The sequence below is a fragment of the Caloenas nicobarica genome, chromosome 2 (assembly GCF_036013445.1).
Source record: "Caloenas nicobarica isolate bCalNic1 chromosome 2, bCalNic1.hap1, whole genome shotgun sequence".
Taxonomy (NCBI): domain Eukaryota; kingdom Metazoa; phylum Chordata; class Aves; order Columbiformes; family Columbidae; genus Caloenas; species Caloenas nicobarica.
This window is the reverse complement of record NC_088246.1, coordinates 66,735,468-66,760,909: the sequence shown is the minus strand read 5'-3', so window position 1 is coordinate 66,760,909 and position 25,442 is coordinate 66,735,468. Positions and strand designations below refer to the sequence as shown.

The 25,442-nt window shown below is 41.0% G+C and overlaps 1 protein-coding gene across 2 annotated transcripts in view; it reads right to left on the bottom strand.

The window, feature by feature from the left end:
* The window catches only part of KCNG2 (potassium voltage-gated channel modifier subfamily G member 2), a 65,497-nt gene that overhangs the window by 27,827 nt on the left and 12,228 nt on the right, over positions 1–25,442 (bottom strand). For both annotated transcript variants that reach the window (XM_065628696.1, XM_065628698.1), the window contains exon 2: positions 737–1,560. In XM_065628696.1, coding sequence (XP_065484768.1) covers positions 737–1,492 — 756 coding nt within the window. In that variant the 5' untranslated portion in view covers positions 1,493–1,560. The remainder of the gene's footprint in view (positions 1–736; positions 1,561–25,442) is intronic.

Here is a 25,442-nt window from a genome sequence, read left to right as displayed (position 1 = left end):
CGACATATTTAATGAAAATGTAGATGTCCTCCTCTATTGATCTTCAGATGAGCTCTCATTGGCCTACGTACAGCTAATCCTAGGAAAATGAACTGCTTGCACAAATAAGGGACTAAACCCTTAGGACATTTGTTGAATTGAAGAATAAACAAAATATCCATAAAACTTGATTTTCAAGGACATGAAACATCCACAGCTTACACATGAGAATACTAAGCACTTCTGAAAACTGAGACATTTGCTTCGTTCCTGTTGTTAAATTGCTGCCTCAGCTTCCCTGCCCTTTACTTCACCTATAACATCAAAATCTTTTAGATGTGGTTTTTACAGAGTGGTACTGAGAGTTCATTCAAAGTGATTTGTCCAAGTATGTCTAAGGAAAACTGATCTGTTAGCTCTTAACCTAACTTCAAAACATTAAGCCTCAAGCAAGGTTGATTTTCTTTACCCACAACAGCTAGTTTGTCATCTGGTTAGAGATGTCATAAACCAAACCTGTTGGGTAAAGCTGTCTGCTGGTGTGAACTGGCAAAGCTGTGATGGCAAGGCAGAGTTTGTCCCAGTCTGCCCTCAATATTAAGTGACATAACGCTTTCTGTGCTCTACCCCAGTCAGCCCTTCACATCATAAATACTGAATGTAATAGTTGCATGATTGCTGGAGGGATTTTGCCCATCACCTTCCCTGAGGAGACAACAATGCAAACACACTTTACTCTGAGAAAAGCTGCACTCACCCGATCTTCTTCTTCTCTGACATCTGGCATGGTGCTGATGCAGAGGCTGACTGCAGTGATGGCAACAAAAGAGATTGAAATACAAGCAAAGATCTTTCCTGGGATCCCTGAGTGGGGGTTCTCCACCATATCCCTGAGCTTTCTCATGCACAAACTCAATCGGCTATTGTCCTGGAAGGCACATTGCGTAGTTTCACTAAATACCATCTCCCCTTCATACAGCCTGGCCTCAGCTGCCTCCTCCTCTTTCTGTCGCAATCTCTTTTTACAGCACCACTCCAGGTGGTCCTCTTCTATCCCCCAGTACACAAGCTCCTCCTGAAAAGAAAGAGCGCACATCTCCCTGAGAAGCCGCAGCTTCCCAGCTGTCAGGAAAGTCATGATCGTCCTGAAGGCACTAGGATTACGGTCAAAAAAAAATTCATTGCAGCTAACATCAAAATCATCGCAGATATTCATGATCTCATCATAATTGCTGCAAGATTTTAGCTTCCCAAGCCTGGTCAAGGGGCAGTTTTCCAAGGTAGTCCATGGCACTTTGTATTTAATACCACCTACGTTGATGATGACAAACCTGGTCCGGTCATCCAGGAGGGCTAAGCAGCACAAGTCTTCCCCAGGGTGCAGAAGTTTGGCCTTTTTGTAGAATAATCCTTTCTTGGTTTGCACTTCACATAGGTTTTCCAAGTTATTAAAGGAGTAGGAGGTGAACTCAGGATCTGCATTCCCAGTGAGCAATGCCATTTTGTGATACATATATTGAGTCCATAAGGAGGTCAAGGCTACTCAAATGAACGCATCTGGAGCTTGATTGGAGAGTCAATCTGCGTAACACAATTTTAAAATTACAGTAAAATTAGGGTGTTGCTAGATGAAAAACAATCCTATCCTTTCAACCCCGAGAAACTTTTCTTCATAGCATTATTTTTCCTCTATTATTTAAGACTGTCTTTGCTTGATAGTCACTTGGGGAAAGAACTTAAACTGCAATAAGGTCAGAAGCCATGCTGGTACTTCTAGAGTGTTTAATCGATGGATGAATGGAAACAAACCCAGTGTATTATCATTTTCAGAAATTTCCTTTCTAGAGGTTTGACTTATATCCTGGATGTCAATGGATACTGGAAAGGAAAATGGGTCTTTTGGACAAATGGCAATTTACATTTCAGCAACTTAATAAAGAAACTTAGTTACAAATGTTTTTTTTTAATTATTTTGCCCCATCTATGTAATGTATCTATCACAAAAATGCCTATAGGGTGAGGATAAAATGTATGCCTGTAGTACAGTCAGAAATGCAATTGCAGCACTGCTGGTCATTCCCAATTTAAACTCACCAAGCTTAGGTACCAATCACAATGAATATATGGGAGCTGAGAATGCAGCCTGCAGCCAGCACCCAAGCAGGTTTGGGTGCTTGAGCACAAAGTGTGTGCTACCAAGATTCACTTGCCACTGGTACCCCAACCAGCTGGATTAAAGCTGTATTGGGCATATCTACCTGAACAGCCCTGCTTCTGAAAGGCAACAAGCTTTGGTTCTCGTGCTGGGGTGCCTGCCGTGCAGGTTAGTGACACCTCCTGCAAAGAGGTCTGCATCCCGGCTCGGAGCAGAGACAAACGGAGGCACTGGTCTGGAACAGAGCTCACCCTGGCAGCTACTGGGGGCTCTGCAGTGATTCTGACTGCAGCAGGGGGACAGGGTGTCCTACAGCCTGGCAGCAGCTCTGGAATGCAAGACTGAACCTAAGAACGAAGCAGAACTGGAAGCAACCCACTTGCTGCTCTGACTTCTGGATAATGCAGAACCCAACTGGCCACATTTAGCAGGATGTTGGTCTAAGCTAGCGATGGCTCTTCCCACTTCCTGACAGACACCCTTGAACAAATCACCAGGATGAAATCAAATGGATTTTTCCCACTGATCTCAAAGGAGTGGCAGAAAGCAAGAGGCTGGGAACGGGACTTTACGCTGCTTTCTCAGTCAGGCTACAAGAAGAAGGGGCAGGTTTGCAGCTTCATCTGAGGCAAAAGATTCTTGTTGCAAGGAGTTTTGCTCAGATGGCTAAGGCTAATCTGCTGTTGCACTCTGCCCTACCAGATCAAGCATTATGCATAATTCTGGGATTAAATTTGTGCCTTCTGCGTAGCCTCCATTCACCACACCACGATCCACAGATTTCCTGAACATACTTTTTCACCTGCCACATTGCTTAGAATCATAGAATCATTTTGGTTGGAAGAGACCCTCAAGATCATCGAGTCCAAACATAACCTAACTCTAGTATTAGACCATGTCCTTAAGAACTTAATCTATGTGCCTTTTAAACACCTCCAGGGAGGGTGACTTCACCACTTCCCTGGGCAGCCTGTTCCACTGCTTCACAACCCTCTCTGTGAAGAATTTTTTCCTAATATCCGATCTTCCATGACCAAATCACCAAAATACTCCTAAATTGCTCAATTATGAAGTAGGAAACAAGAAATCAGCATGGGAGTGTTGGAACTCCACACAAAAGACTTGGACTGGGAATGGATGCAGTGATGGGGAACAGTCTTAAGTGGAGAATATACAAACCTTACAAGATTATAAGACAGGAGATGAAGTTGAGGTGTGAAGTATAGTCTGACAGGACAGTAACCACGAGGCAGTAAGTCCATAATTTACAAGCAACATTCTCCAATTCCCTTTGAATATCATGTTTCAGTCTGGAGAGAATACTGAACCAGTGGCTGCTAGGAAAAACTGGAGAGCACTCACATTCAAAAACACATTCCCAGAGCAGCATCTTCCTTTATCCCTAAACAACTCACTAACTATTAACTCATTAGACAGAGTAAAACATTCTCCAGCAGAAAGTGGTGAATGCTTGCTACTCACAGTCATGAGCCACCCTCTAAATATTCTTACCAACCACAGTCAAGCAACCAAATCACAGCAATAGCTGTGATAGTCCTACATTTCTGTGAGAACCCAGCCACTGAATTTTAGAAGGGCATTTACACTGGATACTTGTAAAAAGTCAGAGAAAGCCTGGTTTACATACAACAACAACAACAACAAAAAGGTATGTTCAGTAACCTACAGATGCTTTTTGGCACAGTGAAAATTTCAGAAGAACTAATGATGCCAAAATCTCTCCAGTTTCACTTTGGGCAAAAAAATTGTTTAAACAACCATTTATGCAGAGCACCATGAACAACAAAGAAAAGCTCCTTTGCCTGGCTAAGGGCCAGTAAAGGGCAAGAGGCAGCCACATGCGTTCCGAGAAATGGGTGCTTTCACAGCACAGGCTTGAGTGCAGCTGAGATTGCAAATACCATTACTGTCATAACGAGAGTGCACTGTTAGCAGGGCACATACTTTAAACATTTAGTCTCTTGTTGCTTTTTGTTGGTAAGATAAAATATTCACTGCTACTACTCAGGGCACTGCGCTTTTGTTTTCATGCCTCACTTGTTATACAAGTCAACATATAAAAAGTAGTTTACATTTGTTTTGACATCAAGGCCAGGATTTGCTTTTCTCCTCTCCCCCATGTAGCAGGTTGTTGTATAAAGGGGCCAGATACATTTCATAGAATTATTTTGAATGTAATCTTACATGCATTTCTTCTTTCCTCTAAGAAGCAGCTAACTCAATGTGAAAAATCTGTATGTATGTTGTTGATTACCAAATGTCTGAATTACAGAGGGTTAACCTTTTATTTTGTGGATATAAAATGACACTGATTAAATATAAAGCTTAAGGAAGCAACTATTTTTTGGTATCATCAATGGATAAATAGAAAGCGATAACAGAAGTAGTTATGTATAGTGTTGCCTTTGGTTTAACAGGTTGATTCTGGACACTACTGGTAGCATCAGATGCTGGACTTTAGTTACTAAAGTGAATTTTCTGACCTCAGTCTTGTCTGCAGGCAAACATTCCAAGATCCCAGAATCCATAATAGTATAGATTGTTAGCTGGCAACATTTGGTTTGGAAATCTCAGCTAAAAGATAAGCATGTGAAGAGTATGTATTATTTTCCTTGGCACCTCTAAGTTGGTTGCCTTAGACCAGGGCTCAGATGTCAGTGGAATAGCATGCAAAAGCTTGTTATGCCACTTTAACTGTCCCACAGAAAAAGAAAATACATCACCGTGGGCTCCCAATTTGGCATCTATCCTGAGAAGTAAAATAAGCCTGGAAGGTTTGTTTCTGATCTTATGTGCATGGAATGTATTGTGACCTTCATTGAATATTAGAGGGTGTTTCAAAACTATGTGGGTCTTAAAATACTCTCTGCGTGCCAAGGTTATCTAATGTATGCACATGCCTACAGTAAAGCATCCCATTGAAGATTAACTATAAAAGCCAATACTTCCAGAAATGATACTACATTATCATCCAGTTGGCATTTCTACCATTTAATCTGACACATGGATGCAAGAAAGTCTATTAAAACACAGTCTGTAATAAGCTGCCCCTTGCAGGGTCACAGGACAGAATTTTATTCTATATTTGTTGTTCATTTTAAAATGCTGTGGGAGAAATGCTGTATAATTGTTTCAGTTTGATGATGATACACAGGGTGGGTCATACATATTGTGGATTCTTTTCTTTTTTAAGTGGAGTCAAACAATTTTTATTCACTACTTTCTTCGGCCATCCATGTATGCATATCTGTGTCTACACTCACACACACACAAATTCAGCCAAATTCTGTCAACAACAGACAACTGAGATCTTTAAAATACAGGTATTTCTCATCAATGATTTTAAAGATTAAACAAATGTCAGAATCGTGCAACTTTTGTTGAATTATTTTCTCAATGGAAAGGGGGCTATTTCCCTACTTACTGCCTTTTCATCTTGCCTGCTCTCACCACTCTTCTTCTCACAAACATTTTTCATCATCTTGTTTTATCAGCATTCTTCCATCTAAGTCATATATGGTTTTGCATGTGGCTCTATTAGTCTCAAGTTGCCTTGAATAAGAATGAAAAATGGGGCAAAAGCATCCCTGCCAAGAAGTTGGCCAGCCTGCTGAGGAGAGCTTTAAACCAGTGATGACTCAGGAAGACATCTAGGTTACTCTTGTACTTATTACATTTTGGTAGAACCTGGACTCTCAGTTAAGAGTCCCTGTCAGGCACTGCAGAAACATGAAGAGAGAAGAGCATCTGCCCATGACGCTTACAAAATACAGAACGGATGGGGTGCAACCAATACACAGATTTAAGAAAAAACCAAAAACAAAACCAAAAAGGAAATGAGACCAGGAGGATATGAAAACAATAAAACAGATACAGCTTAGCAAGAAGCCAAGCTCTTCACCTGATTCGGCAGAACTAGTTTCCGAGTTTGTCCACACGGACCATGAATATGGCTCCCTACGTAGTCATTATCATAGAATCATAGAATCGTTTAGGTTGGAAAAGCCCCTTAAGATCAACGAGTCCAACTATAAACTTAGAATACTGCCAGGCGCACCACTAAACCATGTTCCTAAGTGCCACATCTACCTTCAGGGCTGGTGACTTGACCACTTCCCTGGGCAGCCTGTTCCAATGCCTGACAACCCTTTCTGTGAAGAAGTTTTTCCTAATATCCAATCTAAATCTCCCCTGGTGCAACTTGAGGCCATTTCCTCTCATCCTATCACTTGCTACTTGGGAGAAGAGACCAACCCCCTCCATGCTACGACCTCCTTTCAGGTGGTTGCAGAGAGCGATCAGGTCTCCCCTCAGCCTCCTTTTCTCCAGGCTAAACAGCCCCAGCTCCCTCAGCCACTCCTCATCAGACTTGTGCTCCAGACCCCTCACCGGCTTCGTTGTCCTTCTCTAAACTGTCTCCAGCACCTCAATGTCTTTCCTGTAGTGAGAGGCCCAAAACTGAACAAAGGATTCGAGGTGTGGCCTCACCAGTGCCAAGCACAGGGGGATGATCGCTGCGCTAGTCCTGCTGGCCACACAATAAAGCAGGCTGTGCTAGGCCAGTTAGGGCATCACAGTATCCAACTCTACTGTTTTTTGCCCTCTAGTTAACACATTTAGACCTGACATGGGCATCTTTGCACAGCCTGATGCTTTTCCATGCAGACAGAGCACTCATAACTTTAAAGGCTGCATTATGCTACCCCTGGCAACTGTGTCATGTCTATTCAAATTCTGTTGCTAAGGGAACCATTAAACATGTGTCCAAGTAGAACCAAAGTACACACCAAGTTGTGTGCAGTGAGCTTGACAGGGGACTACAACATGGAAACAAAATTGGGAAGAGGTCAACCATAGCTATACAGATTCAAGACTTTCTACCTCAGCAGTGCAATCTATGTTAAAGCATCATTATACAAAGATATGGACAGTATTTCTTTCACACTTAGCTTCAAATTTTTATTTCAGTTTTTCTAAGCATATTTGTACTCCACCAAGCACAACAAGGGTCTGAACTCTGCCTGCTGCTTTGCTACATTTATGTAGCAAAAGTGTTGTTTCATAAGGACTGAAAGTGAGACTAAGTAACATTGGTTAAACCAGAAACATCAAAGCATTCTTCTGCAACCTTTCTGAAGTAGTGCTGAAGCAATTTTGTAAAGTGTCTAGGTTTTAAAAATCATGAAGACATGTAAATACAACTTGTTTGCTATATATGTCGCCAGCTTCACTCTCAAGATATTCAAGAAAAAACCCAACAAACAACAACAAATGAAAATCAGAGTAAAACTGCTATGATCTATAACAGGATACACTGCAAAGGACAAAGGGGAGTCACACTGATTTCACACAGAGTGTTTTCTACATAACCCCAAAAAGTTGAATTTTACATATTTCTGTGTTTATTACAAGTAAACTTTAATATCTTTAACCTCTTAAGCCACCATCATTCCCGCTCAGAAAAGGCAATAGTCCAAGAAGTTGAAAAGTTAGTAGAATTTTGAGCAGTCCCTCATTTTGTCCATTTCTTCATCGGAGTTACAGGAGGCAGGGACACAGTCTTACACACTCAGCTGAGATGTCCACATCGAACAGAGAAAGGCAGGCTCCTTGTGTAGCAGTGGAGCAGAACAGCTAAGATGATAGGCTTCTCCAGAGAGTAGTCTGGGGCTACGAGGTGGGTGCTGCATTGGTCAATCCAACAAGAAGCTCAGGAAGAGTCATGCCGTAACGGAGGCTGCAAAATTCAGTGTGTGAAGTTGGACATCATTTGCATACTCTGAGTGTATATTTTCCTTAATAGTTTCATTAATTTAGTGGAGGAAAAAAAGGAATCGTTTTCTTTTCTGAACATTCCTCATGGCATTTATGCCACGGTATGTAATTAGCTGAAACAATTCAATTTGTTAAATGAACAAATCAAATTAACTTGACTCAATGTTAATTATTCTGACATGCGTCCATAGCTATTTGCCTCCATTAGACAGATTATGAGTTATCTAGTGTTACTGCACTTACTAGAGCTGTATAGTGAAAGTATTAATACTGTGACACCTTTAAGAAATCAGAGATTTGGCTCAACTAACTACCTCATGGTATGGAATCCTTACCTGTATCTTCATAGCACAAAACCACCTTTTCCCTCACTTCCACAAGCTTCCAATGCCCATTTATCTTAGTGTCCTAAAGAGAATTTAACTATTGCTTCTATGAAGCTATTTGTACACTTCAGTTGCACAGCGGACGAAGGCAGTGATGCTAGATACAGGACAGACAGAGGAACACACTGCTTGCTTTTGCATTTTCCCCATAATTACAGAATTCTGTTCAGACTAATGAGCTTCAAGATTTCAACAAATGTCCTAAAGCAGAGTGCTTTCACAGTGTATTTCACTAAACAGAATTATCTGTATCCTGAGCAATGATAAACTAGCAGACCATACAAGGTTTGGGCAGAGCATCATGTTCAAACCAGGCTTTATTTGCCTAGCTGTATTAACCTTCCTTTGGTTACAAGAAAAACATACATTTCTAAAATGTGCTCTCATCCTCAGTTCATATCCCCTGAATATCTGAACAGAGACACCAATATGTACAGAGTGACGGGCTAAAGTGAACAGACTTCAGATCAGGAGCTATACTTCTCAGAGTCTGAGGAGATGACACTGCACATGAAGATTCATTTGATTCAGCTGCTGTGAACTGTAACCATGGATTGAGTACACAATCTCAAGAGCCTAACATTAAAATGTGTTATTTGTACTTGCTTGGTCAGTGATTGAACTCTGCTAACTGGGCACCCTGAGTACTGGTGGCCACTAGACGGTGAAGTTTCTGTCCTTCCATGAATCATACATGAGTTTATTTTAGGAGTCTCAACAATTAACCCTTTTAGCACCCTGTTTAATCAACCAGTCTAACAGACTCCGATATGGTACTAAACTTGACTACTTACAATGGTGTCAGTTGCCAGTCTGAAAGATTTATTTTCCTGTCCTTAGATTGCTGTATTTCAGAATAACCAATCATCAAAATCCAGTTTTTAAAATATCTGCTCCTGTCATGATTACACGCCCACAGCTGGCCTAAGGTACAATATGAATGGCACTATCAAATGCAAAAGTGACAGACTGTGTGGTATGTTAAAACAGCATTGTTTATTCCTCTCATCCAGAAAATTAAACAGATTGTCTCATTCCTGTTGCCAAAATTCAGGAAGCATGAAAAACCAAAGAAGTTATGGTGCCTTTGCAAATCACAGAATAATCATTCAGGTGTTTCAGTGGATCTGCAGATCACTGTAGGGGGGTAAAGCAGTTTTTAGCATGAGCTCTGCTCCCTCTCTAACACTGATACCAGCATCTTTTATTTCTGATCTGTCCTACTGATTTTTGCAATTCTATACTTAGCAGCTTCCCACCCAGATGATTAATATGCTTGATTTAGTACAAAATGTAGCAACTAGATTTCTGACTGGAAATAAGAAGGTTTGACTGCGTTATGCCACTCTTGGTCCAGTTTCACATTCATCATGTTCATGATGATTTGCTGGGGCACTTTTCCTACTAAATTGATACGTGTACTTGCCCTTATGTCTCTTTCAGGGCCATTCACAGGTTTGTATGAATGGCTGCTAGATATACATATTTCAATATGATAGGGTGAGAGGAAACAGCCTCAGGTTGCACCAAGGAAGGTTTAGACTGGATATAAGGAAAAATTTCTTCACGGAAAGGGTTGTCAAGTATTGGAACAGGCTGCCCAGGGAAGTGGTTGAGTCACCATCCCTGGAGGTCTTGTAGAGGTGGCGCTTAGGGACATGGTTTAGTGGTGGACTTGGCAGTGTTAGGTTTACAGTTGGACTCAACAATCTTAAAGGTCTTTTCCAACCTAAATGATTCTATGATTCTACAATTCTATGAATAAATGTTTTTATGAAGTGTTAATAGGTTTTAGATGTAGATCTAGGCTTTTTAACTTCTACATTAAATCCTTTGCAGAGAAGATAAATTGTATACAGATGCATCTTACTCCTTTTGTTAGCTTTAATTAGATAACACTAGATTTTATGCAACTTCTTTGTTTTTTTGGGTTTTTTTTTGCAGATGATGTTCTTGCTTTCATGTGTGTTTCATAAGTCAATTGTGCATTGACCTCAAAACCAGACTCTGTTTAGAAACAAGTCTACCTTTAAATTCAACATGGTTTTAGTTAATTATTAACATCATTGCATAGAATACCTTTTAATTTTAGACTCTTAAAACTATATACTTCATCCATGGTTGCAGTTAACAGGAACTGAATCAAACAAAACTCCATGTGCAATCTAATCTCCTCAAACTCTGGTTAAAGTACCACTCCTGGACTAAAGCCTGTCCACTTAGCCAATCACTTGCTTTGTGCATATCTGGTGTCTCTGTTCAGATATTTGGGAAATATGAACTGATGATGAAAACAAATTTTACAAATATTCAAGGGTTAATATAGCTAAACCAAAAATAGTTTGAACGTGGTGATTGGGTTTTTATTGTAAGTAGTTCTGTGAGGAAAAACTGTTCTGCCTGATCTTTGCAGACTCTCTGATTTTTTTATTGCTTAGGATACACTCAGTTCCCTTCACTGAAATGCACTGTAGGAACACTCCAAATTTTAAGACACTGTGAACTCTTCAAATTCAGTCATTTGATCAGGGTGTCAAATCAGCAGAGAGACAAAATGGGCAAGATAGGGATGAAACACAGCTGTTTCAAACTGAGCCCACCCCATGATAATCCATTTCACAGCCTACTCTTTCTATTGTATCAAGACCCAGTCCGACAAGGAGAAGAAGGAAGAGAAGTGGAGATTCGTGAGGCAAAGGAACTGCTCTTATTTCTTTTGCCACTACAAATACAGAGGAGCACAGACAAAACAGAACAGAGGCTAGAGAAAAGACAGTGAAAAGAGTGGGATGGAAGAGAAATACCACACATGATTCTAGCATAGGTGAGCTGGAAAAGAAAGTAAAACAAAACCAAAGGTGATGATAGGTCTTCATTTTGATGTCAAAATATTAGAATATACAAATTACTTCTACTGTCACATATAGGTACACACACTTTCTGATTTCAGACACATTATTTCAGTAGCCTAATATTAGAGTGATCAGTTTGTGCGTAGTCAGTGAGAAGCAAACTCTCAGCTTACATGTTCAGAAACTTGAGTTTGGGGAAGTCAACTATCTGACCATTGCCTCTATGGCTTGGCCTGCATTCTTAATTCTGACTCTTAAATTAAATGCCTACAACTATACAGCATAAAGATCCCTCTGAGAATTTGTCCTATTGCCTCAGCTTTTCCTTCAAGCCTGGGCACAGACAACTGTGCTGGTTTGAGTGAAAATGAGTTAATTTACTTCATGCAGTTAGAAACCTTTCTGTTTCATAGCTAGCACAGTCATTATTTGAACTTAGTTTGAGAACAAGAGATAACACCTCAGCACAGAGTTAATGCTTTTAATTGCTCTGGTCTGAGAGCCAACGTTGTTCTGAGTGCTCTGCCCACAGGTGTGAGGCATCAAGGAAGGGCAGCATGGATGGGACAGAGCTTGACTGACATCCAGACTGATCAATAAGAGTATTCCACCCCATTAGCATCATGCTTCATATTTAAGGAGAGTCGGGATCCTCCAGTCTCTCTCTCTCAGGCATTTCTTGCTCTTGGTCTTGGGTGTTTTTTTTCTCTCATGCGTTCTTTCTTAGCTCTTTTATTGGAGCCAGGGGAGTTCAGTTCAGGACGTTTAGTTTGGCCTTTTGTTATTTTGCAGAGGCCTCTGGGATTTTCTACCTTTTCCCTCTTTTTCTCTCTCTTTGGGATCAGCTGTTCGGGACCAGGATGCTGCTTCCTGGGACTGTTTGCTCAGCCGTGGACAGAGTTCATGAGGAATTGCCCTGAGTATCTTTTATTTCTATTATATATGTATATATATTTACTAGTAGTGTGTTAGTATTTCGTTATTAAACTGTGTTTATCTCAATCCAAGTTTCTCCCTTCCCTTTTGATTCTCTCCCCTATTGGGGGAGAGGAAGTGGAGGAATGAGCGGCTATCATGGTTGTATTGCTAGCTTGGGTTAAATCATGACAACAACTTATATTATGGATACCACAAAAAGGAGCATGGTAAATCAAGAGACCTTGTCCTGCAGCAGAAATCATTCAGCCTCAGGGAACCAAAAGCTACCACCAAAATAATTTCCATTATTCCAGCTATAGTTGGTAGGTTCAAGAGGAGAGGTGAGCTCTGTCATAGGGGAAGAGAAAATAGAAACAGGGGAGAAAAAAAAAGATAACCTGAAGACTTGGGAAGACACCTGACATTTGACATATCTGCCACTGGGGTCCTACCGAAGCAGTGCATTCACCTCAGTGCTCTGTTTTGCTGAATGACAACATGCTATGGAAATGTTCACATCTGTCTGACAGACACAGACCCCAGGGACTTCCCACCCACTCTTCTGTGTTAGCACTCCAGCGCCTCTGACATTAGGCATCATACAGCTTGGTCTCAGCACTCGCTCCAGTCTCTGCCTTGTGTGTTTGGATGTGTGCTTCCAAAACACTGGGTCTCGAGTCCCTGGCCAGAACTGCCAGGTTTGCACTGACTCACATCAGGGCCGGAAAGAACTCAGGACCAGAAGAAGGTTCCCAGACATAAATGTGCTTAGGTAGAAGGATGAAATGCTGTGAAATGGTAAGCACTTCCTCCTCCAAATCCTGGCTAAAAGAGCAGGGAACCTTAGAACATATTTTTAAAAAATGGAAGAAGGGAGCAGATAAACTCTCCAGGAAGAACGTATGCTTGAAATCCTATGCTGTTTTGGGAGCTGGAAGGAAATTCAAACAGCTTCAGTTGGACAGGAACTGCCAGACCCCCATCCACAAGGAAAAAGAGAAGCTGGAGCTGACAAGCGAGCTCTGCCACTTGCCTGAACTCATTCACATGTTGACCCTGTCTTATGTCCTTGACCTGAACAAAGGTCTCCCAGTTTTTCTACTCTGTCTTCCCCTTCATTCCATCTCTGCTTATCCTCTCCACTGTACCAATATCTTTCCCTCCCTCTCACACTTCTTTCCCATCAATCATTCTGAGGTGACTTGTGAGAATATGAGTAATTTCTACATTTTCTGCTGTGTGCAGATTATGCCTCCTCCCCCTCCAAGAAAAAGCAGCAACAAATGATGACTGGAGTTAGATGCCATCCAACCACTCAATGTCTGACAAAGTCAAAACCAACATCCATGGAATGCATGGCATGTATAAATTCTACTAAACTCCACTTTAAAGAAGACAGCTCAAAGAAAAAAAGCTAGGTGGAAGCCCTTGCAGCTTGGCAGACCATACATATACCAGTTAAGACACATATGCTAGGCACATACCTGTAAGAGGAGCAAACTTGGTTTTAAATGTTGGCACTGCCCTTCGAGGTAATGGACCCCATGTACTAGGCGAGTGAAATTTCAAGCAGCTGAAACCATCAGTACACACTACCAAACAATTATTTTAACCTTGAGACCCATGTCCTCATACACTGCACATTTGCACCAGCTAATCTTGTCAACATAAAAAAAAATCTGTGATTAGACTCCTCTGTCTCCAGAGCTCAGTGCTCAGTTCTGCCTTGTTTGTCCCAATAACCTTACCCATACTTGCAGGGATCCAGATATTTTAGCACACGACAAAGAAGGCTGCAGTTTCAGAGTCCTTGGATGAGACGAACTTTAAACAGAGCGGGGTTCTTAACTCTACGACATGGTGCCACACACTGAGCACTAGGAATAATAACAAAAGGCTGCCGCTTGATGCAGTGAGTGTTGCCTATCCTACCCTCTGTGAACAGAATTCAGGAATCCTGTCCTCCAGACATGTTTTTCAATGAGAAGGTGCTCTAGATCTTACCTTGGACACACGTTGCCATTTTCACAATGATCAAGCTTCCCTACCTGGAGTGGGAAGCTCCCAGAGCCCTTCTATTCTGTGTGGTCTTTACCCAGGAGCATCTAAGTTTTGCAGCTTTCAGTTGTGGTGAACTGGAAATACTGCAGCAGCTTAAAGTAAATGAAAAAAATATTTGTTTTGCTGAATTAAATATGAGAATTAATAATATAACTAGCAAAGTACCCCTCATGTATTTATATTAATTATAACACCAAATTATTTTTTGAAATGACATTCAATTTCATAACATTTTCTATTCTGAATTCCTCCTAGACAGATACCTGTGGTGGCACATCAGCCTTCCCAACAAAAGCTGACAGGACAAAACCAGAGCCTTCTGGGTGGGAGCATTGATGCTTTGGGTTCCTAGAGAGGCAGGAGTTTGTTTGGATTTTTTACCTCAAACAGGTGATAGTAGAGGCCTTTCACAGTTTGGGGTTACAGATGTATTGCCCCATTCTTGCCCTGCTATTGAAGAGGATGAAAATGACCTAAAATAGTCTAAGGCATCTCTGTAATTTCTCTCACAGCAATCCACTTCACCCTACACTGAATTGCCATTGCTATATTCAGTAGAGAAACCTCTAAATTCACTAAACATGCTTGCTCACTGAAAGGATCTTCTGATAATGTTATCACAAGTCAGTTTCAATGTTTAATAATGAATTGAAAGGATTAGAAAACTTTGCACTTTCTCCAATGCAATTATTTCAGTCAGCTCACAGAGCAAGGGTGTTAGCATTTTTAAGACCTTGTTCTCTGTAAATTTGTACTTTTGATGGACTTATCTATACAATGCAGTGGCAACAAATGGATTTCACTGTGAAGATGATGGCTTTAAAATCAAATAAAATATAACTGACCCAGTTATATGCAGTATCTTCAACAATCATGCTGAATGCTTCAAAAATCACCTCCCCTTTCAAAAACGCTGGAACAGATACAAGAAGTAGGCTGACAGGCTAATTAATCATGTGTGCAATAGATGAAAACATTCCACTGACATCTTGTTGGAGAACATGGGTAGACTGGAGGTCATGATCACACACTCCGATTTAACATTTCCAGAGAACTACTTCAGTGACAGAAATGTGAGAAGCTCAATTCTAACAACAGTCCCTCCTGTCCAGAGGTTTCTCAACCCAATAAGTTTATATGAACCGTTGAATGAGGTGAGCTCTTGGGGCAACAAAAGTGGGTAAGAAAATATCAACATTAGGAAAACAATCAACATCTTTGAGTGATGCTCAGGGTGGTTATTTATTTACTAATTGTTTTTGCAATTGGGCTAGCAAATGAACAGTTCATGCTCTCCGTGAGAAAACTCTCCTCTGTTCAGAGTTCCTTCACCTTCTGCCAGATTGCTCAGCATCATTCTATTTGCAATACCAGCAGATACATAAAAACATGAGGATAAAATACAGCTATGAAGTTAATTTTACAGCATCACTACTACTGACAGGGTTTTGTTTCTGAGCAGTTATTTTCATATGCTGCAAAAGGACATGTTGTTACTCATAAAGCATACATTATTCTGCAAGTGTTACAAACAATAAATCACTCTGCCAGATTTCAGCATCTCTGGTATATTCCAAGCCTGCTGGTTTCTTCCCTGTGTTGTCATGCTTTAAATCTTATTACCATCAGAAAGACGACCAGGAGTTTCAAGCTGCTTCAGTTCATTACTACCCAACCTTCCCCTTCTGTGAGGAAGGCTCCATGAGCTACAGGGTCTGTGGTGTTCATGAGTTGAAAAAGGAAAATTAGGAGGTAATTAACCCAAAGGCTTTGTTCAGGAGATGTCTAAGACTTCACTACAGCATCCAGGGCTCGTTGAGGGTTGCCAGTGGAACAGCTTTTTCCACTTGGTTTTAACTTCGCAGTGTAACACTCATGTTGCAGAGCTCTGTACAGCTGGGCTCATATGTAGTTCTGTGTAGATACAGAAACAGGCCTTACATCAGCAAAGGCAGTACAACCACACAAACCAAGCGACCTTGCAACTGCATTACACTGGATATCTGCGCAGAACTGTCACTCTGAGCCCCTGCCCTGATGACTTTGCTCACAACTAGATCTACAAAGGGTAATAGGCCTGTGGCAACTCCATTACCCACAGAAAAGAGTAAGGTGACCAAGAGGGTGATCTGGGCCAGTAAAGCTGAGGAAGTTGCTTCTCTAAGTTCCCTCTTCCCACTCTGGAACTCCAGGATGCTTGCTCCTTCTTTATTCCACTTTTATCTGATGGCCCATCATAGTAGCTAGCCAGTTCCTTATGCAGCTAAGAGAATATGTATGACTATTTCACTTTCAGCAATGGAAAGCTGCTCTAATTTTCCGGTGTTGCCAGAAGCTCCAACAGGCTCCTAAAGAAGCTGGAGACTGCCAAGTATAGGAATGATTTTGCACCTCATTTTCTTTCAGACTGTGCTTCCTGACTGCCAAAGGAGGCTCCATAGCAGGTATTCTGCAGTTAAATAAGCTGGTCTAACTCATCAGGTCATGGTTCCTTGAGCACTGCACTAGCAGGGAAGAAAACTTGGGTTTTGGCTAAATGAGAAAGATAGTGGAGTTTTACAGGTACTAACAAAAAGCTAGGCTCCAGCTCAGTTTCAAGCATATTATTTGGTAAATAGTTGGTATTTTGTCTACTAAAGAATCTAGAGCCTGGTCTTTATACACTTTCCTCTTCCTACCTAGTGAGAGCACTGAGTAGAAGTGTCTCTAAGGAACAGGGCTTACGTGCCCAACAGCTCTATGATATCTGTATCATGCAATACAAGAGAACACCCCGGATTTAGCTACCTCAACTTACTTATCCTACAGTGTTACTTCCAAATAATGATTTTATGATTGTGTTCTTGCTAACAGCCGACCTCTACTGTTAACACAAAAGAGCCATTCAGGAAACATGCACAAAAATAACTTTCATTCTCTCTCCTCCTGAAAATTTTCAATAAATAACATCTCATAAAATATGAATTCATATCCCATTTGCTTTCTCATGAAGTAAAAAGTAAACACAGATATCAGCATCTGAAAATCTGAATAAAGATCAGTAAATAACTAGCTAACAGCTACTTAATGAGGATACTTGAAACGAAAGCATGTAATCTGATTTGTACTGCATAATTCTTTTTGTATTATTTATTTTACACTTTAAATGACCTCATTTTATTTAATATATTCAGCAGTCTCAGTAGCTCACTCTGACAAGAACCATTTAGCTTAAGGTTTGATCATGCAGCTGTTCTCCATTCACTCCCCTTCCCAACAAGAAAATTTGCTCTCCAAATTCAATCCCATAAGTATTTGGCTGCTGAATACTTCTATACCCTGACAAGAGCCTGCAGCTCCATTTGGTCTCAGACACCATTGCTGAGGTGCATCATGTGTGTTGTGGTTGACACGCTGCAGGGAAAGGATGCTATCCAGATACACCTTGACAGGCTTGAGAGGGCAGCCTATGTGAACCTCATGAAGTTCAACAAGGCCAAGTGCAAGGTCATGGACATGGGTCAGGGCAATCCCAAGCAAAAAACCAGGCTGGATGGAGAATGGATTGAGAGCAGCCTTGACAAGAAGGACTTGGGGGTGTTGGTTGATGAGAAGCTTGAAGTGAGCTGGCAATGTGCACTTGGAGCCCAGAAGGCCAACCATGCCCTGGGCTGCATCAAAAGGAACATGACCCGTAGGCCAAGGGAGGTGATTCTGCCCCTCTACTCTGCTCTGGTGAGACCCCACCTGGAGTCCTATGTCCAGCTCTGGAGCCTCCAACATAAGAAGGACCCGGACCTGCTGAAGCAAGTCTAGAGGAGGGCCACCAGGATGATCAGAGGGCTGGAACACCCTTCCTATGATGACAGGGTAAGAGAGTTGTCATTGTTCAGCCTGGAGAAGAGAAGGCTCCAGAGAGACCTTTTAGCAGCCTTCCAGTACCTAAATGGGCCCTGCAAGAAAGCTGGAGAGGGACTTTTTACAAGGGCGTGTAGTGATAGCACAAGAGATAATGGTTTTAAACTGAAAGAGGGTAGGTGTAGATTAGATGTAAGGAAGAAATTTTTCACTATGAGGGTAGTGAGGCCATGGAGCAGGCTGCCCAAAGAAGTTGTAGATGCCCCATCCCTACCTAGAAGAGTTCAAGGCCAGGTTGGATGGGGCTTTGAGCAACTCGGTCTAGTGGAAGGTGTCCCTGACCATGGCAGGGAGGTTGGAACTAGATGATCCTCAAGGTCCTTTCCAACCCAAACCATTCTATGATTCTGTAATGATTGTACTCCACAAGCCCTGGCTTCAACTGAGTCAAGAGGAATTGAAGTGGCTATGGAAACTGGCTCCTAGGGAGGTCAGTCCTCAGGCCCTTGAGGGGCTGGAGCAGAGGGGACCCCTGCAAAGTCTTGCTGGACAGATCTAGTCAGCAGAAAAGATCCTACCAATGCTGTACAGTGAGTCCAGTTCATAATATACATTTCTGTGTCTCAGTAGTCATTGTAGGGATGTTTTTGTGGCTGTAAAGCATAGCTTCATGATCTAGAAGGGAAGGAAAGTGTGAAATAAATATGAGAAGAGCAAACACAGATGGGTTTATAGAAAGAATGGGAGAGAGAAAACACTTAGCTAAACCTCTTGTGGTCAACTAAGAAATGTAAATTATACTGTTTTCAGATAAAATATGGTAATGAACTAAAATCACTTGGTGGTTTTATGTTTACAGCAACTAATAAGTCAAAAAGAAATATGTCATTTTCTGAAACACTGTGAAGGAAGAGGAGGAGTGAAGGATAAAAGGCTTTGAATAGAGACAAATATTGTATAAAGCAGATATTTCATTATTTTAGAGCCTAATCCGAGCATTTGCTGAATGCCTGCATTTTTCGTGTAAGTTGGCAAGCGCCAAGCGTCTTATAAGCAGCTCTCTGCCTCTCTCAGGATTCTGAGGACCCTAGTCTGCAATATCACCAAAGAAAACCGTTGCAGAGTAAATGCAGAACTGGTATTAAGCCCATGCTTATATACATATAAATATATGTAAACACTCCTCTATAACATTTTGTATTTTCCCCCATATATATCCCATACATATATGTATATGTGTATATATACATATATATATTTCCCTGAACAGGCAGGGAAATGACAGACATGCAATCTGAGACATAAAATGCTTGTGAAAATCCAAGCACAACCCTCAGGAGTGCAGGGCCAGGAAGCATCAAGCATCAAATCAGCCATCAGCTCGCACTGGCTTCCAGTGGAAAAAAGGAGCTCGAATCTGTTGTCCATATGGAGGCATCTCGTGCAATCTGAGACACCCTGAGATATCTGAGGATGGCAGATGTGACACAACTGCAACAGCTGGATGCCAAGCAAGCTGTGCTGGTACATCTAAAAGAGCACTGGATGCCCATTTTGGGCAACCAAAACTGTCCTAGGTATACAGGGTCCTTTAGGTTCTTTGAAAATCTCTGCACACAGAACCTTTGGAGATTTATTTTTAATTTCTTGGCAGCAACAAAAGATCCTCCATATTCCTATTTTTTAAAGTATGGCACTCCTACAACAAAAGTCAGCAACTGTGTATCAATTGATCTCTCCGTGGAGATAAGATACCTACTGAAACAACAGAAATACTGTTAAAAAAAAAAAGAAAAGGATTTCTACCATGTTGTAGTGCATGCAAACCTGAAACATTCTGTAATTAAAGTTAAGCACTATTCTGGAATAAGCTTTCCATAAGATTCACATTAGGCAGTTATATATATTACTAAATGCTTCCTGTTTTATCCAAGCTGAACATGTTCAACAACTTGTATTATGGAGCATAACTCCTTAATTCTCAAGTTAAATGTGATCACTGCAGATACTGGTTTTGCATGTACACAGGCTGTGCACACAACTTTCTGATGTCCATAGCTTGATGAGATGTCTGCTCATACAAAAGTACTTGTGATGGGAAGCAGCTGGAAATACATATGTGCATATTTATAACTATGAATGTATATCTAAGTTGAAAAACAGAGCACATTACTCCTTATTTTTGGAGGAGAGATACCTTGGTCATACAATGGCATTATGAAAATCCGATGGTCCTCGCATAACACGTGTCCTTTCCAAGGTACATACATGCACAGGAGAGACAAATAGCAAAAGAGAAGTCAGTGAAATGGTCAAACAATGTCGGCTGGTGTTACCTCTTCCGCTGCCGGATAAACGTTGTCTAGAAATAATAAATAATATTCCTGACTGTGGACTAGTAAGGTGTGACAGAAGGATTTCAAACAAAACTGTGTTCCCCAGGAATCACAACACAATGTCAGTTTCCTCCACAATCTAGAAATCCTACTATTCATTATATTTGTACAAAACCAAAGCCCAGCTACAAAAACAAAAAAAAAAAAGTAAAGCTAAGCAGCTAGATATCCCTTTCTGTAACACGTATGCTAGGGTCTCATGCTTTTGGCCTCTTGCTTCTATTTTATGTATACTCTGCATTCCCATTGACTTAAGACAACTGGGAATTTATTACAGTGAAAGGAAAATCAGGGTCATTGAATTCACTGTCCATGACAGTAAAACAAGCTACTTTTCATAACGTATGTACAGGCATCATATGGGCGTTCATTGGTAGCTATTTCAGAATGCCTGGATATTGTATGTCTGTCACACTGTCCTAAAATGTTATAAACACATGTCTAATAAAGATGCCCAAATCGCAGATGCAGTCTTGCAATATGGACAGCCTACTTCCATCTAAATTAAGAAGGCTTGTTTTAATTTTGGGTACAGAATGGTGTAGAATGTCCTCACTCTTTTTGCATGCAAACCTGTTAAGATTTTCAGGCCAACAGTTATTTTGCACACAGAGAACCAGTGCTTCTTCAAGTCCAGCAGACCTACTGGATCCTGTGTGGTTCCACCAAATGAGAGGAAGAAGAGAAAGCAAAGAATTAGAAACCACTACAAAGGAGCCATCCTGAACACCGAGTCCAAAATTGTAAGGACAAGATGAGAGAACACACAACGTATATCCTCATTTCCACCCCATCTCACACTCCTAAACGCCTTTATTTCCACATTAAAAAGAGAGGAGTGGTGAAAGCTCCACTACCCAAAGCCAAACCATCCCAGAGGGACAGTGGGGAGGAATTTTATAGGTATCACAGACATTTTCATTCCAAATTCTCCTGGATGTGTCACACTCATTGCTGAGCACTTCCCTTATGGACATGGCTCTTATAGCCCTGACAGTGTTTAATGCTCACTCCCCTCAACCAAAACTTGAGCTTCACTTTTTCTAAAGCGTGACTGAAACACCATTATCTATTAGCCTCCTTTCTGATACTTTCCTAATAATGAAAAGGCAAAAGAGTTGCTTGTGGTATCTTTTCTTACTCCTCATGATCTGGCAAATCTCTTCTCCTTTTAAGTAGTTTCGTTACTCTCCCTCCAAGTTATTCTCCACTACAGCAACATAGTTTTCCTTTTTTTATGGACCCTTTCACTCCAAAAACTGTCTCACAATATCAAGTCACCACACATCAGTTCCAGCTCCTTATTTAACAGGACCATTTTCTTTTCCACAGAGACATGCGTAATTACATTTATGCAGTATAGCATATATAAATCACCTATAATGTGGTCAAATGTAACCTGCAATTGTTATCCACCACAGAACTTCACGCCAAGTATTTCTAGCCATAACATGTAAGCCACAAAGGCAAAAGCTGACTGAATATGGATTACTGAAGCTGGGTTTTGGAAAGAGTAATCTGTCATTTATTTACCTAAGTCCTACTTTCAAAGCTATTGTGATCTCACTCCCACAGGCCTTGAAACTGATTTTTGAAACAATGCTTAAATCACCTTTCATCTGGCAAACTTTTCTTCGATACTTGGTCCAGAAGCTGAGGTTCGCTCAGCCGTTTCACGTACTGCTCTGTGCACCGATGGCATCTGCTCTCTATCCTCACTCGCTGCTGTGCGCTCTAATGCAAGCAGGCTGGCAAGTTACTATTACCACACAGGGAGCACGTGGGCAACAAATGAAAATTTCCTGACACTTTCAATAAGCAATGACTAACGGCTTTTAAAATTGTCAAAACAGTTACAAAAATAAATTATATTTAAGGTTACATTTTCACCGCCTCCTTATTTGCATGTACAAAATATGCCCACGTAATTGTATCAACTAATTAGCTATTCAGTGATTCAAATGCCTTTTCAAGGGCAGCTGTCTATGCTCAAATGTAAATTTTTCATATCTGAATGACTGTAAACACACAAACCAGAAGCCAAATGAAGATTTGGCTATTTAGTCTAGAGGATATTGCATATTAAGTAACACATTCTAAGTTTTAATGTTGTAAATTATTGTTATGGTATCCCTTTATACATCTGCAGTTTCTGCATGAAAAGAATCACACCTGATTCATTGAAAATAAATCTGGTCAGAGAATATTATAAAATTCAGAATGTGCAAAAGCTCCCTCAAACAGAATAAGAAAATGTATAATTGGTGCATTCACAATTTATTTCGGAGTCATTCTGCTTTACTGAATTATATTCCTTTCATTCTTAATACCTTTTCGTATGAGTTATTTTATGCTCTAATAATTGATACTTTAAATCTTCCCATTTCTTTTTAATTCTGCAAATTTTATTGCTTGAAACTTCCAGTATATATCTGCAACACTTACATTTAACCTTCCATCTGCCCCTCTTTCTCATATAATTGTTTACCTTCTAGGATGAAAACTGGTATCAAATTTCCTTTATTTTTATTAGATTTCTTTCTTACTTCTAGATGGCACACATAACCATTAAGCTTACAGTTTACTAAATTAACTTTCAGCACTCTTCATCTTCCCTCAACTTCTTTTACCTCCACAGATTTATCTCAATTGATTACCCTTGGCAGTTCTAAAAACATTCAAAATTTTGTCTACTGAAATTCAATACCAGTGGAAGATGACATAAGGACAGACTATAACCTTGACAAGAGATAATGACAAATTTTGAGCACACGTCTCTAGTTAGTCTTGATTAGTCTTATTTCAGCTGCCATTCAATGCTTAGAACTATAAATGGGGAATACTATACAAACCATAAAACCAAAAGTGCATTCTCTTCCTAAAAAAAAAAATATATATTTCCTTACCTTTCCTAGTCAATGAATAAACAAACATTTTTAAGTTTTCCTTCTCCTCATAACTTTTACAATACTCCAACTAGCTTGAGTGAAATCACACCATCTCACTGCTTTCCCTAAGGCAGATGGATACAGATTGTTTTAACATCTCTTTTTTACTTTAGGAGGGTGAGGCCAGCAAGTTTTATACCAGACTACCAATATGCTGGAAAGTAAACATTTTAACAAATACTCTGTGTGCCTCCTGCTCTAATTTTGCTCTGAAAATGAGTATTTCTTATGATGATTTGAAACGTGGAGAATAATCATGCACGGCCATAAGAAGGTCACGTATATAGGAAAACAAAATCTATCGGTTACACTGAGCTATTTTTGTCATATTTGGCCTTCTGGCTATACTCAGACCACATCATTCTAGTTATGTGGGCAACTTACGACCATTTGCTCACCAACCCATGACAGTGCTCTGTGACTTCTTCAAGGTGATCCACAGAGCATGAGATCGAGCTTAAGGTAGCTTCAAATGACAATAAAAATGTACAACTTGCCAGACCAAACACAACTTCTCTTTCTACTAAGCCCTTGTCTCCTCTTATCTGTGCTTCCCCTCCCAGCAGATCTTTCAGAGCAGGAGGAAGCCTGCAGATGTTTGCAAGATGTGTCTATGGTTAAGCGAAGATTTTCCCTTGATTTTGTCCAGCTCAGGAGCAGACGGAAGTAAATGGGGTTTTTTGTTCATGATTTTTTCTTTTTTCCCCCAATTATTCTTTCTTCTGTAATTAGTTACTTCTGAAATGCTTTCCAAATGTTTTCTCTGGGTTTGGCCTAAGATTTTGGTATGCTGCCTCCTAAAATTCTCCTCTAACATATGTTATTTGTCTTGAAGTTGATAGTGTCTTTCTCTCTGGAAAAAACTTCAGTCAGAGAAATCATAAGAGTCTCTGTTTCCAGACCAAATCCGTTCAGTTATCAAGGAAAGAATTAGGTCTGCTACAGAATCGGGTTAGGACACCCGCAGAGGAAGCTGATCTACTAAATACGGAGATGGCATTTTGCACAGTGCCTGTGCAGAGCTGAACTGCCATATGCTGCTGTCTAACCCTCCTTCATTCGCATCCTCTCTGGAGGAAATCAGCTCTGTGCACTTCATTCCACTAGCTCACTCTTCCCCAAAGCTGCACGTACTTTACAACTAGTATTTAGTTGCAGGCTAATGTCTTCTCACCCCACCTCATGGTGCTGAAATATGTATTCAGCGCTTTAGGCACCCTTGAAAGGAGCAGATGCACCACACATGTTGCATCTGCTGATGCAACAGGGACAGAGGCTCCTTTGAAAGTCCGTGGCAGGCTGAGTCACAGACACACAGTGGTTGATAGGGACAAGTGACAGTCTCTCGCTCCATGTGTGACACTTTTTGTCTCTGATTCCTTATGAGTGTCATGTGGGGTTGAGGAGGCAGAGGGAAGCCACAGTGTTGTTCCAATTCCCTTGCACTGCATCAAGGGATCAGGGCAGAGAGGCAGTGGGAGAAGAGCTAAATTTAGCTCTGCAAGGCCCAGCCTAAATCTATCCCTGTAACACGTGTTATAACAAAACAACAGCTTCACTACAGCCCTCAGAATACTACCCACTAATAATTTTTCAGGTAGGCAGTGATGAAACTGAAAAGGGAAAACTAAAGACAATCAAGAGAGACTTCAGGGCCCTGGGTCAAGGGATCAGGAGCACAAGTAGTGTTCTCCTCTATCCCCATAGTTGCAGGGTACAACGAGGAAAGATACAGGAAGACCCATCAGATCGATATCTGGCTGTGGGACTGGTGTCACCGGCAGAATTTTTGGTTTTTTGATCATAGTTCAGCTTACATGGCATCTGGCCTGCTAGCGACAAATGGGATGCACCTGTCTCAAAAGGGGAAAACGATCCTGGGGCAGGAGTTAGCAGGACTTATTGAGAGGGCTTTAAACTAGATTTGAAGGGGGAGGAAACCAGGTGTGGCAGAGGCACACCCAGGGGTGACACGCAGGCCTCTGAGGGTAGTGCTAACGAGGCCCTTGGGTCTGCCCTCCCAGCGGAATCAATGGCTCAGCTGAAGTGCATCTATACCAATGCATGCAGCATGCGCAACAAACAGGAGGAGCTGGAAGCCCTTGTGAGGCAGA